Source organism: Eriocheir sinensis, chromosome 59 (assembly GCF_024679095.1).
Source record: "Eriocheir sinensis breed Jianghai 21 chromosome 59, ASM2467909v1, whole genome shotgun sequence".
Classification (NCBI taxonomy): domain Eukaryota; kingdom Metazoa; phylum Arthropoda; class Malacostraca; order Decapoda; family Varunidae; genus Eriocheir; species Eriocheir sinensis.
The window spans coordinates 7,373,162-7,390,085 of NC_066567.1; the positions used below are offsets into that span (position 1 = coordinate 7,373,162).

Consider the following 16,924-nt stretch of genomic DNA (forward strand, 5'->3'; position numbering starts at 1 on the left):
AGAAAACAAGAGGAAAATGGTCAAATGAAAGTCTGTTATATCGTACGTTTCTAAAGCAAGAGGAATATTAATTAGTGAAAGGAAGAAAGAGGAAGAAGAAAATGAAGAAAAAGAGAGAAGAGCAGGACTGAAAAATCTGTTATGTAATTTGAAAGGAAGGAAGGAAGGAAAAGGAAGGAAAGAAAAAAAGAAGAAAGGAATGAAAATGAAGGAAAAGAGAGTACAGAAAAAATAAAGAAAAAAGAAAAACAAACTATTTTTATCTACGAAGGTGATAAGGACTCTCATTAACTTTACCTGCCTAAGACTTTGATAATTACAACTTTCCCTAATCTAAAGAAAAATGGACTTCAGTTTCTACAATGCAAGGGTAAGGAAGTAGTAGTAGTAGTAGTAGTAGTAGTAGAGAGAGAGAGAGAGAGAGAGAGAGAGAGAGAGAGAGAGAGAGAGAGAGGAGACTAGACAGCGTGCCGGCAGAAGAGAGAGAGAGAGAGAGAGAGAGAGAGAGAGAGAGAGAGAGAGACGAAATACAATGGTCCCTCATGACAACCGGAGGAAAAGAAACGGGACAACTCCAGGCAGGTCACTCCTCCTCCATCTCCCTTTATACCGAACAGAAAACATGGCTGATTGATTGATTGATTTCCCACGACGAGCAAACAAAGACACTAGTAAACAAATAGATAAGTAAACAAACAAGTGACGAATATGCCGGCACTTTGGAAAATAGAGAATTAATTTTAAAACGAAAGATGAACAGAAAATAAACGGAAAATCATGTAAATCTCATCCGTTTCAACTCCCATCTGGAAATATTGACAGTAAATGTGTAAAAATGGATTAGATAACGGGTTAATATTTTATAGGCCATACAAAAAGCGGAGAAAACAAGATAACCCCCAAAATGAAAATGAAGTAAATCTCATCTATTTCATATAGTAACAGTAATTAAGGTGTAAAAAATGAATTAGAAAACGGGTTAATATATTTTATAGGCCATACAAAAAGGGGAGAGAAAACAAGATAACCCCCAAAATGAAAATGAAGTAAATCTCATCTATTTCACCTCCCAACTTCGAATATATAGTGACAGTAATTAAGGTGTAAAAGATGAATTAGAAAACGGGTTAATATTTTTTTAGGTCATACAGTTGAAGAGGAAAAAACAAAAGATAACCAAAATTTATAATGGAAGAGGAGAAGAAAACAATAACCTAAAAAAGGGGAAAATGAAGTAAAACACATGTAGTTCACCTCCCAACCTAAAATAAAGATGATAAATCCTCAAAAAACAATTAGAAAACGTGTTATATAGTCAGTTTTAGAAAGAAAGAAAAAACAAAACATGAAAAAAATAGGAAATCACAAAAACTTCAAAATTAATAGAGAAAAAACCTTAACCATTTTTTAGGCCATACAAAAAGAGAAAACAAAACAAAAGATAACCAAGAAATAAATGGAAAATAAGAAAAAAAGAACGAAAAATTAAATAAAAATGGGAAATGAAGAAGAACACATCTATTTGACCTTCTAACCTAAAATAAAGCCCATAAATATTAAATAATCAATTAGAAAACGTGACAACCATAAATCCTAGAGAGTGAGAAAAGAGAAAAAAACGAAAAATAAAATAAAAATGGGAAATGAAGAAAAACACATCTATTTGACCTTCCAACCTAAAATAAAACCCATAAACATTTAAAAATCAATTAGAAAACCCCTTAATCCTTTCTCCATGGCTCACAAGACGGTCTATTTACCCTATCAGCTGTTTACAGGGAGGGAGGAGAGAGAGAGAGGGCCGCTGTCTTGCACCTTTCTTTCACCCTTATTTACCTGTGTAGACCCGGCAGGTGAGCCCGGCAACGCGCGACAGGGCGAGGGCAGAGTGAGGCAGAGGCAGGGTGAGTATGGGCGGCAGGGAGGCACGGGGAGAGGAGGAAATAAGGGAGGAAGGGAGAGAGGGATAAACGAGGGAGAGGGAAAGAGGGAGTAACGAGGAAAGGGGAAATAAGAAAGGGAGAAAAAGGGAGAGAGGGGAAAAGAAGAAAGGGGGGAAGAAAAGGGAGGAAGGAAGAGAAAGGGGGAATAAGGGAGTGGGATAAACGAGGAAGAGAGAAATGAGGGAGTAACGAGGGAGAGGGAAATGAGAAAGGAAAAAAAGGGAGGAAGGGAGAAAGAGAGGGAAATAAGGGAGTAATGAGGGAGGAAGGGAGAGAGAGAGAGAGAGAGAGAGAGAGATAACAGGGAGGAAGGGAGAGAGGGAGGAGGAAATAAGAAAGGGGGAAAAAAGGGAGGAAGGGAGAGAGAGAGAGAGAGAGAGAGAGAGAGGGTGGGGGGGAAAATAAGAAAGGGAGAAGAAAAGGGAGGAAGGGAGAGAAAGGGGGAATTAGGGAGAGAGGGATAAACGAGGAAGGGGGAAATAAGAAAGAGGGAAAAAAAAGGGAGGAAGGGAGAGAGAGAGAGAGAGAGAGTAAAAGAGGGATAAAAGGGAGCAAGGGAGAGAGAGGGAGAATAAGGGAGGGAGAGAGAGGGATAAAAGAGAGCAAGGGAGAATAAGGGAGAGAGAGGGAGGGAAACTTACTCATGACAGGGGACTCACCGGGGGACTGCTCAGGGCTGTCACGAGGGCTGCTTATGGGGTTACTTACTCACCTGGGGGGCTGGGATGACTCACCTGGGGCTTACGGGGCTATGGGGGGCTGGGGGCTGCCTTACACTAATATCAGCCACTTACACTAACTAATACCTGATCATGTTAATTTACTAGTCTCATTATTGCTGTTTATTTTGTTTTCTCAGGTTAATTACTCACCTGGGGGCTTAAGGGGCTATGTGGGTCTGTTCCTGGCTATGGGGGCTGCCTTATACTAATACCAACCACCTACACTAACTAATACCTGATCATGTTAATTTACTAGTCTCGTTATTGCTGTTTTCTTTCTTTTCTTAGGTTAATTAGTCACCTGAGGGGCTTGGGTGACTCACTTGGGGCTTAGGGGGCTACGTGGGGCTGTTCCTGACTATGGGGGCTGCCTTATACTAATACCTGGTCATGTTTATTTACTAGTGTTATATTTGCTGTTTTCTTTCTTTTCCTAGGTTAATTAGTCTCCTGAGGGGCTGGGATGACTTACCTTGGGCTGGGGGGCTACAAGGGGAACAGGGGGCTACTTCTTACCATGGATCTGTCCCATACTAATGCTATTTATGCTAATATTGCTGACTAATGAACACCCAGAGTATATTCATGTGTGCTGTTCATATGTTCATTATTACTATGGTTGTTTTTTGGTAGTCTTGGTGTGGTTAACTTCCGAATGGCTTACCTGGGTCTCTTGGGACTTGAGGGGCTGTTTGTAACCATGGGGTTGTCTTATACTTTCACTAACTACTAATGCTATCTCATATTTATTTTAGTTGCTTATTATTGTTATTGTTATTATTTTTTGAGGAGGTGTTAGGTTATTTAGTCACCTGAAGGGCTGGAGTGACTTACCTGGGGCTATGCTGTGGGTGTAGGGGGCTATCATTGACCTCAGGGTTGTCTCATACTAACACTAACCTCTGATTCCAAATAACGCCCAGATTATGTTTATTATTTGTTATTATTATTATTTTTGGGCAAGTCTTACTGTATTTAGTTATCTGTAGGGCTGGGGCGACTTACCTGGGGCTATGGGGTTTGTTCTTAACCTTGGAGGCTGCATAACTTAACATTTAACTCAAACTCCAGACTTACACCCATATTATGATTATTATGTTATTTTTTGCTTCTAGTGTAATTCATTTGTGATTCATAGACAGCTTTTCCTTCCTAACTCCCCTTCTAATTTAAAACAATGATTTGCAAGAGAGTGTTTAGTGGATTAACTCAGTGCATCAAAACTTACCAGAAAAAAATTGTTTTGTTCATAAAAGCAGAGGATGCTTGACACTGAACATTTACCACATAAAGATACAAAACTTCCTAATTCTTCCTAGGTGTGGGCAAGCCTTACCTGACCTCACCAGACCTAGCCTCAAGTGTTGTCAGTGTAATCACCTCTACAATATCTATTTAATGGGCAAATCTTTCCTGACCCTCACTATATTTCCTTTGCCTTCATGTATCATAATATTGTGTACTTTTGTGTAAGGCTTTTTATTCCTTAGAAATATATTGTTTAATTTCCTCTATTTTCCTTTTGTTCCCTAGGCCTAAGTTTTGAGGTAAATATGATAGGCTTTGAATGAATTACTACACTAACTGTTGAAATATATGATAATAGTGTGATGAGTCACAGGATGATGAAGTCTTATTGGCCAAGATGTAATTCAGATGCCTTGTGAGTGCCTGTGTGGGGGGCAGTGCCAACACAGTGCCAGTGAGGGATGCAAGGCTGACTGATAGACAGATATTCATGGATGTCAATAAGTAAGGAATATTTTTTGCATGTTATTCCTTGTTGCTTCAATATGATGGCAACAAGTCTAACACTAAGCTGTGGCCTGCGGTGGCTGTGTGGGTGTTGTAGTGTTGCATTCTTGTGGGTGTTGCAGGTGTTACAGTTCCTGCTTTGGACCATGAACGACAAGGCAGCGCATGACCATGACACAGTCAGGCCAGACACCCTCGCCCTGGAGCTGGGCCAGCAGCAGCAGCAGCAGCAGGAGGAGCAGGAGCAGGAGCAGGAGGAGCCGGAGCAGGAGCACCAGCAGGAGCACCAGCAGCCACAGCTGCAGCAGCAGCAGCAGCAACAGTTACAGCAGCAACTACAGCAGCAGCAGCACCTCCACAATCACCACCATCAGCAGCACCAAGAACACCATGACCAGCAGAAGCAGCAGGAGCCTGAGGAGGTTGCTCCACCCCTGCAGGATGAGCAGAAGATGGTGGAGGAGGGGCTTGACCCTCCCCTGGACCCCAGCCACCAAGACGAGGCCAGCCTGGCCAAGGAGCCGGGGGGGCAGCAGGCGGGGCGCAAGGTTGGGGCCAAGAGCAAGTCCAGCATGGGGCCCCCGCCCCGGCCCTTCAAGAAGGCGCGCTATGCCTGGGAGATCAAGAACTATGAGCACACGGTGAGCAACATGACGCAGAGCCTGAGGGAGTGCTCGGCGGAGCTGCACGACGACTCGCAGGACTCCCAGAGCAGCGACGTCAACAGTGAGGGCAGCCAGGAGGACGCCCCGCCGCCCCCCCGGGACGACCTGCCCCCCACTGGCCTGGACCGGGCGGCCTTCATGGATCCCCGGGCCAGGGCCAGGCCAGACCTCATGCCTCCCATCATGCCTGCCCCATACCCCACCACCTATGGCATGATGGCTGCCCCGCCGCCCCCGGAGGCCTGTCCCCCACCCGGTGAGGGCCCCAGGGACGGCCCCCCCATGCCTCCAGACCCTGACGCGGGCATCCTGCGGTGGCACGCCCGGCAGCTGTGTCGCAGCATCCTGGACAACACCATGAACCGTATGCTGGAGAACATGGGCTTCTCCCCTGTGACGGAGCGCAGCCAGGGGATCCACCCACTGCTGGTGCTGAGCCTGAGCGACGACGAGGAGCGCGAGGCCGAGGAGGCCCAGCGTGCCCTGGAGAATGAGGCGCTGACGGCTGCCATGCACCACAAGGGCCTCTTCCTGCCGCCCTACCACTACGACCCCCTGGAGAGCGCCACCACCACCGACTACGACTCCTCCGACGAGGACAGTGACCTGGCCGAGGACCCCGGGCCGGAGGACCTGCCCCCCCACGAGGCCCACCTCCACCTGGCCCACCACCCTGTGCCCCGCCCACTACCCCGGCCGCCTGAGGCACACCCGCCCTCCCCCCGGCAGCCCACCCCACCGCCCCGGCCACCAGAGACAGAGTGCGAGGTGGAGGAGGAGGTCCAGGAGGAGGACCCCGGCCTGGACGCCAACAAGAACAACGTGACCACGCCAGTCCTGAGCCCCTGCCCCGAGCCCCCGGAGCCCCCCGCCCCAGCCCCCACCCCGGCCCAGCAGGAGGGGCGGGGGGACGCCCTCAAGCAGGCGCCGGGGGAGCCGCAGCACAAGGCAGAGAACGAGAACAACAACGACAAGTACTTTGTGGACCACGCCATAGAGGTGGCCATCAAGCACCAGGGCCTGGGCTACCAGCAGGCGTGATGCCCCGGCCAGGCCATAACCCCGCCCCACCCCGCTGCCCCGCCCCGTGATGGGTTTATGCGGGGCTCGGAAGAAGGAACGTAAATATTAGTCTCCCGTGGGAAGCCACACCAAAAGCGGTGTTGTCTGTTGTCGTCATAATAATCGCGCTTTTTTTTACACCCGACACACACGAGTGACTGAAGGTTTTGTAAAGGGAAGTGACTGTGCTTGCTGGCGGCGTGGTGTTGGAGCCGCCCCCGCCGCCGCCGCCGCCGCCGCTGCAGAGACTGTCCGCGCGGCCCTCGTGTCTCCTAGTCTGTTTGAAGTCATATGTTACGTTTACCTTCCTTACCCTTACCTTAGCCTGTGCTGCAACCTACCTTATACCACACCTTCCCTTACCTTACCTTACCTTATACCACACCTTACCTTACCTTACCTTCTACCACACCTTCCCTTACCTTACCTTACCTTCTACCACACCTTCCCTTACCTTACCTTACCTTATACCACACCTTCCCTTACCTTACCTTATACCACATCTTCCCTTACTTTTCCTTACCTTACCTTACCCTATAACAATTTCCTTTACCTTTCCTTACCCCAAACTATCCTTACCTTACTTAATCTTACCTGCCCTTACCTTATCTAACCCACCCAAACCTAACCTTCCCTTCCCATCCTTTCCCTTTTCATTACCTTACTCTACCTTACCTTACCTCACCTTACCTCACCTTACCTTACCTTTCCTTACCTGTGTGCTGTTCGTTCTTCAGAGTCATCATACTCATTAATTTAGTGCACAGTAGCGAGAGTGTGTGTGTATCTGTGTGCGTGTGTGTGTGTGTTTACGTTATTTAAAAGCAGGTTAATTTATATATTTCTTAGTGATACCATAAAACCTTCCAATTCCTTTTAAAAGAATCCAATCCTCTCCGTTTCCACACATTCTCTGGTGCTGTCCTTTCCTCCCTTACTGCCCTCCTCCCCCCTTCCCCCCCTCCCCCATACCCATACACAGAGGCTTGACGAAGAAGGAAAGAAGAATGAGGAGGAGAGGAAGGCGACGAGATGTTAACGAGAATGGTTCTGAAAATGGTTTTGTGGTGTGAATCTTTTTTTTAATCAATTATTTTAAGACGACGCTCTGAGTTGAAAGTTGATGCTGACACTGTGTGCGTTTGTATGTGTGTGTGTGTGTGTGTGTGTGTGTGTGTGTGTGTATGTATGTTTGTGTGTGTGTACTTCCTACCCAACCCTTCTTCCCTTCCTCCTCCTCCCCCTTCCCCTCCTCATTTCGCTTCTTCCTATTAAAATTTTGTCACATATCTGTATCTTTATTTTAAGTCAAGATGAGAAGGCATTTACTAGATCTTTATTATGACAGAACATTATTATTATCGTTATTATTATTTTATTATTATTATTGTGTAGGATGCTAAAAAGTTACAAAAAAGGAGAGAAAGGCTTTATTTAATGTGCTTGTGTGTGTGTGTGTGTGTGTGTGTGTGTGTGTGTGTGTGTGTGTGTGTGTGTGTGTGTGTTCTGCCTTGATGTGTTGCTTACTGGCCTGCGTGAAGAGACGAGGCAGTTTTTTTCTTTTTTTTTAGTGTTTTCATTTTCGTCGGTGACTCATTCACTGATTGACAGATAGATAGATTTTATTTTAAGTGAGGCCCAACAATTTTTTCCTTTTCCCTTTTGTTTTTTTCATTTTCCTTTTTATTCATTCATTTATTTTTTCAAGGCAGTAAGCTGAACACAATGGTAATGCTGAGCTGAGGAGTGCTGTGCTGTGCTGTGCTGTGCCGTGCTGTGCTTTCATTAATTTCTTTACTTTATTTCCTCTCACTGCGCAGAGAGTCCCACGTTAGGTCCATTTTCTTTCGTGCCGAGGCAGCTTTTATATTTATTAACTAGTGTCGACTGGAATAATGCTAAGAATGACCACCAGGTGTTTCTGAGTCATGACCCTGCCCCTTCCCGCTGCGAGTGAGAGAGATGAGAGATAGGGAGAGAGAGTAGCCACATGTGTTCCCTGCCTCCCTCACTCATTACAGTTCACAGGTTCATGTTTGAGAGAGCGAGACGAGAGTGTTAGAACTATCATAGAAGAGTGTCTCAGTATCTGGCAGGGAAGTCTGTGATGAGGGCAGTCTCTTTAACATGTGACCCTGTACCCACCCTGTCCCCTTCCCTGTCGCCCATCCCTTCCCCAGATGACCCTGTACCCTTCCCTGCCGCCCATCCTTTCTTCACTTGACAGGGAGGCTTGTGTGTAAAGATGACAGTCTGTTACTCAATCCGATGTGCAGTTCTCCCTTTTGTGCTCCCTTCCGTGTGATCAGCAGGGAGGTTATTGTGATGGTGTAGTCTTGAACCAAAGGGGTGATCTTGTTCCCCTCCCTGTTGCCCTGCTGTGGTCGCCAGGGAGAGCTGTGTGATACCAGCAGTCTGTTAAACCAAATGTACTGATATGTCATCCTTCCTGTAGCTGGCTGTTAAGGGGCTGGCTGTCTTGTACCAAATGTGTGAGTCTGTAACCATGCCTTCAGCTCTGGTGGGTGGGAAGGCTGTGTGATACTGGCAGTCTGTTGAACCAAATGAGAGTCTGTCACCCTTCCTTGAGCTCTGTGGTTGGGAGGGAGGCTGTTAAGAGGTTGGCAGTCTGTTGAACCCTTCCTCTTGACATCCCTCTCCTTAACTGACTGGGAGCTTGTGTGGTGGTGACAGTCTGTTAAACCAAATGAGAGTCTGTTAACTTTCTTTTAGCTTGTGTTTAAGAATATGACAGTCTGTTGAACCCTTCCTTTTGACATCCCTTTCTATGGCTCCCTGCGACAGTCTGTTAAACCAAATGAGTCTGTTACCCTTTCTTCATTTCTGTCTGTTAAAAGTACTATGGCAGTCTGTTCAACCCTTCCTTCTGTCCTCCTGTGCCTGCCCGGGAGTGTGTGTGGTGGCGAGTCTGTTGAACCAAATACTTACTGCTGATCTCTGTGGTCTGGGTGCTGGAGGTGTCTCTGCCCTTCCCGTTCATGTGATAGTGTGAGGGTGCGTGTGTAAGGGGCATCGGTACACTCCAGCCACCCACTCCATGCCCACTCCACCACCTCCCTCCTCCTCCTTCTTGTTCTTCTTTCCCCCCATCTCCTTTTGCTGCCATGATATCTGACTTCCATGTTTCCCCAAGTCTTGTTTTCATCTTATTTTGTGTGTCTGTTAAGGCATATCAGTGTTTTTTGTTAAGTTTTTGGATTGACAGTGTTTTTCATATGTGTGTTACTGAAAGACTTGGTCGTGAGTGACAGAGAGATACAGAAATACAGACAGGATTGGCACACACACACACAGAGAGAGATTTAATTTGAATTGACGATGTTTTTCCATATGTGTGTTCCTGAAAGACTTAGTTGTGAGTGACAGAGAGATACAGAAATACAGACAGGATTGGCACACACAGAGAGAGAGATTTAGTTTGAATTGACAATGTTTTTCCATATGTGTGTTCCTGAAAGACTTAGTTGTGAGTGACAGAGATACAGAAATACAGACAGACTGGCACACACAGAGACATATTTCTGAGTGACAGGAAGATACAGAAATATACATAGAGAGGATGTAGACACAGAAAGGGGAGACAGTTTTGAGTGACAGGTTAGAGATTCAGAAATAAGATAGAGAAATACAGTCAGGTTAGCCACACAGAAAGACTTATTTCCGAGTGACAGGGAGATACAGAAATATACATAGTGAGGATGTAGACACAGAAAGAGGAGACAGTTCTGAGTGACAGGTTAGAGATTCAGAAATAAGATAGAGAAATACAGTCAGGTTAGCCACACAGAGAAAGACTTATTTCCGAGTGACAGGGAGATACAGAAATATACATAGTCAGGATGTAGGTACAGAGAGGAGAGGCTTATTTCCGAGTGACAGGGCAATACAGAAATGCAGTCAGAATGTAGGTACAGAGAAACCAGACTTGAGACAGTTCAGAGAGATAAGGAGGTACAGAAGTATAAAGTCAGAATGTAAACAGAAGTAGACAGCCTGGCAAGTTCCTGCAGCCATGGAGAGAGTGACATAAACCTACACCGAGGGGACACACACACACACACACACACACACACACACACACACACACATACGTACGCACACAGAAGCTTCGTTTTTCGTGTCACCCCAACTCAAAGCCACGCACAAATTTTTTCGTTACGGTCGTTTAGATAAAAAAAATTACCACTTATATGAAAAAAAAGACCCAGAGTGATGTAGGAAATGGATGTATGTATGTACGAACTCACAAAGGGCTTACCGAGTGATGGGTGTACCAGGCGTAGAGTGTACCGAGAGATGGGTGCTGTGAGGGCCGCTGCTTGTTGCTCTTTCATTGGGTGTGGGTTTACCGAGTGTAGTGAAGAGTGTACCGAGTTTAGTGAGGAGTGTACCAAGTGTAGTGAGAGTGTACCAAGTGTATCGAAGAGCGTACCACCGGCCTCTTGCAGACTCATTATGTTCTTATGAGTGTATTGAAGGGTGTACCAAGTGTAGTGAAGAGTGTACCGAGTGACAGGCGTAACGATGGTCTCTGTTCGTCACTCTTTCGTTGGGTCTTCGCTGGGTTCCGCTTGATGTGTGACCCCTGGCTCTCTGGGGACACTGGGGGCTGGAGGCATTCATCTGGGGCAGTTTAAAGTATACCCCAACCTTCCTTGTCTGTTAAATAGCCGTCAAATTGCCCGGTCTCAGTTTCTATAATCCGTCAAACCAGTGTTGTGCGTATAAAGAAAAATGTGACGTGTATCTTGGCTTTAAACTGTCCTGATATCCCTCTATTTTTTTCTTATTTTGTTTTTCATTTTTTTCTTTTTTTTTTACCCTAGTCACATCCCCCTATGGAAAGTGTGTCACCCTGAGAGAAGAAGGCCAGTGGTTACCCTCCTCGTACTCCTCCTCCTCCTCGTCCTCCTGATATATGTGATAACCATAGAATTTCGCACCAACACCGCCACCAACAACAGTCACAGCCACAAGGATCCACGCACACGCCAGGAAACGCACACAGAAACCAGACGCACACACAAGACCCCAGTGTACATAGCGACCCTTCGGAGTGGTGTCAAGTGTTTGTGAAGTGCCATGATGCCGGTGTCACTCCCCCCATACCCCCACGATCCCTCCCTCATTGGCGTAGGTTGTCAGTGGGGCATCAGCGTCAATACCAAGGCATTGTGTGTGTGTGCGTGTGTGTGTGTCGGATGCAAGGACTGACAGCCGATCGAGAGTTCCTTCCGTTCTTACCGTGTCATAGCGCGCACCAATTTTCTGTACATATTCAAGTGTGTTTCAAGTAAGTGTTCTTCGGTAAAGGGATGTGTTTTCCGTCTTTCAGTTCCAGTACGCTTCCTCCGTTAGTCTCGATGCACACTGTAGCATTGCCGGGGAGGGTGTGTCGATGTATCCATGAGTCACAGCTTAGTGGGCTTGTGTCTACTGTTGATGAAGATAAACTATTGTGTGAGATGTTACGAGTTCCTGTCACATCAGAATGGACGCGAGAGAGACTAGCATTGCCCAGGGAATGTGTGTTGTGTATCAAGTAACATCTCATTGACTTGTGTGTTCCGTTGACTGAGATAAACTAGTTTGTGAGATGTTACAAGTTCCCGTCACATCAGAATGAACACAAGGACTGTATCATTGCCAGGGAAAGTGTGTTGTGTATCAAGTAACATCTCATTGACTTGTGTGTTCCGTTGACTGAGATAGACTAGTGTGTGAGATGTTACAAGTTCCCGTCACATCAGAATGGACACAAGAAGGACTGTATCATTGCCAGGGAAAGTGTGTTGTGTATCAAGTAACATCTCATTGACTTGTGTGTTCCGTTGACTGAGATAAACTACTGTGTGAGATGCTATGAGCTGCCATCACATCACTGCAGAGGACACAAGACTGTAACATTGCCAGGGAAGTTGTGTTGATGTGTCCATGAGTAACTACTTCACTGACTTATGTGTTTTGCTGAATGAGATGAAACTACAGTGTCTGATGTTACGCTGAGCTGCCGTCACATCAGAACAGACACGAGAGACTGTAGCATTGCGAGGGAAGGTGTTGGTGTTTCAAGAGTCATGGCTTCATCAGCTTGTGTGTTCTGTTGAATGAGGTAAACAAGAGTGTCAGATGTTACGTGGAGTTGCCATCACATTGCTACAGAAAACACACAAGGAAGTCACAAGAAAGCCTGTCTAATACCTGTCAAATTGCTGTCAGATTACTGCTACAGAAAACACACAAGGAAGTCACAAGAAAGTCTGTCTAATACCTGCCAAATTGCTGTCAGATTACCCCGTGCAGCTCTCATCTTGATTTCCCCTCATCCGTAAAGTTGACAGATAAACTATAGGTGTCATGTTACGCAGAGGTGCCGTCACATTACTGCAGACACACACAAGAAAAGATGTCCCCTGTGCAAGCCTGAGCAGTGAAAGGCTTATGTGTAATGTGCAAGGCCTGAGCAGTGAATGGGTTATGTGTATTTATAAGGACAGGGCAGTGAGATACTCCAGTCAGTCATCTGTGTCGCTAAGCTCACAAATACAGACTGAAACGATTGATATGACTTAAGAGAACGACTTAGCTTGTGCTGCTGATGCTGGGTGAGGCAGTGCAGGAGAGTGTGCGTGTATGTGTGTGTGTGTGTGTGTGTGAAGCTGATTTAACCAAGAACTGCTCACTGTGTTACAAGTTAAGGTGCACATGACTAAAGTAAAAAAAAAAATACACCTCTTGCCGTGAATTTCCGTGGAGCAATTGACAATGAGGAAGAGGGAAAATTAGAGAGGTAGAAGACTTATTAGGTTATGGAGTGTGTGTGTGAGATGAAGCAAGAGTAGATCTGAGACTCGCATACGTAAACAAAAGGAAGATGGTGCAAGGTGTTCCCTCCTCTTGTACCTTCGGAAATATAAAAGAAAAAGGAATGAAAGAAAAAGGACATAACGCTACGACACCATGCTGCTGCTACTACCACCACTACCACTACCACTACTACTACTACTACTACTACTGCTGCTGCTACTGCTTGAAGGCGACAATGATGAAAGGTTCTCGACGGTTCTCCTCCGAGGGTGTTTTCCTTCTGGTGCTCAAACGGACACAGAAATCGGGCGCCACCGCTGGGTACAGACGGCCACGCCACAGACGAACTCCATCGTTTCTTTGTATCACGCCACAGATCGTCAGAATTACGCTTTTTTTGTATTGCCGGAATGGAGAAATTGAGCTTCTTTTGTAATCGTGCTACACAGACAAGCTTTTTTTTTTACCGTATTCACGCACAGACTTGTCGGATTTCACTCGTTGCTTCACAGACTAACTGAATCTCTCTTTTTTGTCTGGAAGTCCGATTTTCCTCTGTTACGCTTCACCACAGACAGACAGACGGATAGACAGACGCATAATTTCTCACCGCACCGATCCACAGACTCGCTGGTTACGTTGTTGTCGCTGTGCTATCTCGTAGATGAGTGTAATCAAATTTTATTTATTATCTGAATTATGAATGTTAGTTTTATTATTTATTGGGTGGAAGAGTTGCGAGGATGTGCTGATGTGCTATACAGACGAGGGCCGTGCTGGTGGTGCTGGGCGGACGGTGTTTCCCCTGTGATGATAACTACACTGGATGGTCCCCTTAAGTGTCTCTGGGCCAGTGTTGATATAGAACTCGGGATGGTCCCCTTAAGTGTCAGTGGACCAGAGTTGATATGGTAATACTAGATGGTCCCCTTAATGAGTCTATGGGCCAGCATTTAAACTACACTGAATGCCCTTCTCTTCCCATCCTGTTCTCTTTAAATGTCTTTTCTATTTCTCTTTCTCCTCTTTCCTTCTTTGCCTTCCTTCCCATGAATGTCACTATCATTTTCCTCCTCCTCCTCCTCCTCCTCCTCCTCCCTTCCCTTTCTCTTTCTTTTCCTTCCCTTCCCTTTCCATCCAGGCCTCTTTCTTTCTCTTTCCTTTAATGTTTTCCTCCTGAGTGCTGTTGCCTTTTTTCTCCTCCTTTTCCTCCTCCCTTCCTCTTCTTTGTCCCTTCCTTCCCTTTCCATCCTGACCTTTCTCTTTTCTTTCTCCTCATTCCTTCTTTCTCTTTCTTTTTCCTATTACTTCTCTTCCCATCCTGGCCCTTTTTTTTCGGCTTTCTCCTCTTTCTTACTCTTTCCTTCCCTCCCCTTCTCTTTTTTCCTCCCTTCCTATCTCCTGTTTCCTTAGCTTTTCTTTCATTCTCTCTCCTTTGTTATCCCCATCACTATCACTCCTCTTCCTCCTCCTCCTCATCTTCCTTCCTTTCCCTTCCCATCCTGACCGAGCAAAGCAATCTCCTGCCATCTGTTAAACCCCAGGGTTCCATTGCGTTTTTTTCTTTATTTTCTCCGCCCCTTCAGACGCTGGGTTGGTTGGTCGGTGCGCTGGAGGGAGAGGCCAAAGAGTCTATTAGGGTCTCTCAAAGGGGGTGTTTAGCGTAACTGAGATGAGTGGAAGTGCGATACGATTTTTTTTTCTTCTTTGTTATTTATTTATTTTGCTATTTTTATGTACTTTTATTTAATTCTTGTTTTGCTGTCTTTTTTTTCCCCTCAGTCTTCCTTTTTTCTCTTATATCTTGCTTTCCTCTTTTTTTTTGGTCTTTGTATATTTTTTGTGTTTTTATTCATGTCCTTTTATTTATTTCTTGTTCTGTTCTGTCTCTTTTCTTTCTCACATTCTTCCTTTTCTCCTTTCTTCTTTCTCTCCCTATTCCTTTTTTATTGTCTGCTACATATATATTTTGGGGGGGATTTAGTTTCACATTCTTTTATTAAATTTTTGTTTGTTTTTTGTCTTCTTTTTTTGCCTATGCTTAATTTTTTGTTTCTTCTTTTTGTCACATACTTGTTCATGTTTTGTACCTCCTTCATCCTCTCTCTCTCTCTCTCTCTCTCTCTCTCTCTCTCTCTCTCTCTCTCTCTCTCTCTCTCTCTCTCTCTCTCTCTCTCTCTCTCTCTCTCTCTCTCCTCTCCATTTTCTTTGTTTCTTCTTTTAATTACATACTTATTCATCCTCAGTGCCTCTTTCATTCTCTCCCTCTCTCTAAATCCGTTTCCACATAATGCATACCATCTCATCTTGGTCTATCTATCTAATTACTTCTATCACTTTTAATTTATTCCCCTCTATCAACTGCTTTTCTTTATTTACTCGCCCTGTGTTGAAGTCTGTGTGTGTGTGGGTGTGTGTGTGTGTGTGCGGCCCTGTGACACAGTTCCGAGGCGAGACGCAACACTCCGTCACTGCGCCCAGACTTGTTTACTTGGGTTCAGTTCGCTAGTCTCGGCGTACAACTGTTTTATTTAAGTCCCGTACATAACGTCTTCATTCGCCTGTTTCCCTTTTGTGTTCTTCGCTCTCTCCTCTTTCTTACTCTTTCCTTCCCTTTCCTTCCGTCTACTCTATATCTATCTATCTTTTATCTACCTGTCTATTACCTGAAGAAGAGAGTGTGAAAGTGAGTCTTTTTTCTACCTCTTCCTGCTCCTTTTCTTTTCTTTCATTATCTTTCCTTTGTTATTCCCATCACTATCACTCCTCTTCCTTTTAACACGGTAAGAGAGTGAAGTGGTTTTCCTATCTTCGTCTTTCCGTGCAGCTTTTGTTTTGCTTTCTTTATTATCCTTTTCTCTGTTGCTAGTCTTTGTTTTGTGATTTTTTTCTGAGTTTTCTGGTTCCGTTTTTTATGTTTTTCCTGCGTTTCGGTTATTTTTGTTATTTTTGTTGTTATCTCTCATTTCGTTCATCTCTTCTTTCCTTCATATCTCTATCTCTGTTTTAGCTACGCTTCATATGCTTTTTGTTATTGCTTTTGTTGTCTGCCTCTCCTCTTTTTCTAGTTTAACGCTTTCATCGTCTGTCTTTCTCTGTCTTCATTCCCTTGTGTTTCTTATTCCTTGCTCCACTTGTCTTTTTCTCTCTGTCTCAGTATATCTCTTTCTCTGTAAACTTCCCTTATTCTTTGTTCCATGTCTGTTTCTTTCTCCTTCTGTCCCTTTTTCAGTCTCTGTGTCTGCAACTTTCTCTCTGTCCCTTAGTCTCTGTCTGTCTCTTAGTTTCTCTCTTTCTTTCTATCTCAATAACTTCCTGTATGTTTTCCTACATCTCTCTCTCTCTCTCTCTCTCTCTCTCTGTCTGTCTGTCTATCTGTCTCTGAACATTTCCCTGGATTTCTCACTCTTTCTCTGTAAGTTTTCCTGCATTTCTCTCTCTGTATGTTTTCCTGCATTTCTCTCTCTGTATGTTTTCCTGCATTTCTCTCTTTCTGTCTGTCTGTCTTGGTTTCTTTCTTTCTCTCTGTACATTTCCTGGCATCTCTTTCTCTCTTGTCTGTCTTGGTCTCTTTCTTTCTCTCTCTACATTTCCCGGCATCTCTCTTTCTGCCTGTCTGTCTTGGTCCCTCTCCCTGTACGTTCCTTCGCCTTCTCTCAAGAGTCGGCCAAGACCAGCAGCCTCACCAGGAAGCTTTGGCGAGCCTCACAAACTGAACGATACTCACTGCACAACGGACAACTGTGTGATCCATGTAAAAACAAAAACAAAACTTAAAAAAAAAAAAGAATTGGTAGCTTTATATAAATTTTATCGTTGGGTGATAGGGAGAATAGGAAACATGTGGCTTTGTACTATACCCCGAGCTGTAAAATGACTAGAAATAAAAAAAAATGTTCTACCAGGCTGTATTTTTTTCCATCGTTTATTTACATGTGTACAAAAAAGT

At 45.0% G+C, this 16,924-nt stretch overlaps 1 protein-coding gene across 2 annotated transcripts; it reads left to right on the forward strand.

The window, feature by feature from the left end:
• Positions 1-1,758: 1,758 nt before the first annotated feature.
• LOC126985486 (protein PRRC2C-like) lies at positions 1,759-16,876 on the forward strand. Of its 2 annotated transcripts, XR_007738747.1 has the most exons (3): positions 1,759-1,904; positions 4,543-9,765; positions 9,905-16,876. XR_007738747.1 is itself a non-coding variant. In XM_050840451.1 (2 exons), the coding sequence occupies exon 2, from the start codon at positions 4,567-4,569 to the stop codon at positions 6,124-6,126; it is 1,560 nt and encodes a 519-aa protein (XP_050696408.1). In that variant the 5' UTR covers positions 1,759-1,904; positions 4,543-4,566; the 3' UTR covers positions 6,127-16,876. The 2 variants fall into 2 exon arrangements, 1 of the variants encoding a protein (XP_050696408.1); XM_050840451.1 differs by having other exon boundaries at positions 4,543-16,876.
• The last annotated feature ends 48 nt before the right edge of the window (positions 16,877-16,924 follow it).

Coding starts and splice junctions, on each gene's coding strand:
- LOC126985486 (XM_050840451.1), top strand. CDS start 4,567: ATGAACGACAAGGCAGCGCATGACCATGACACAGTCAGGCCAGACACC.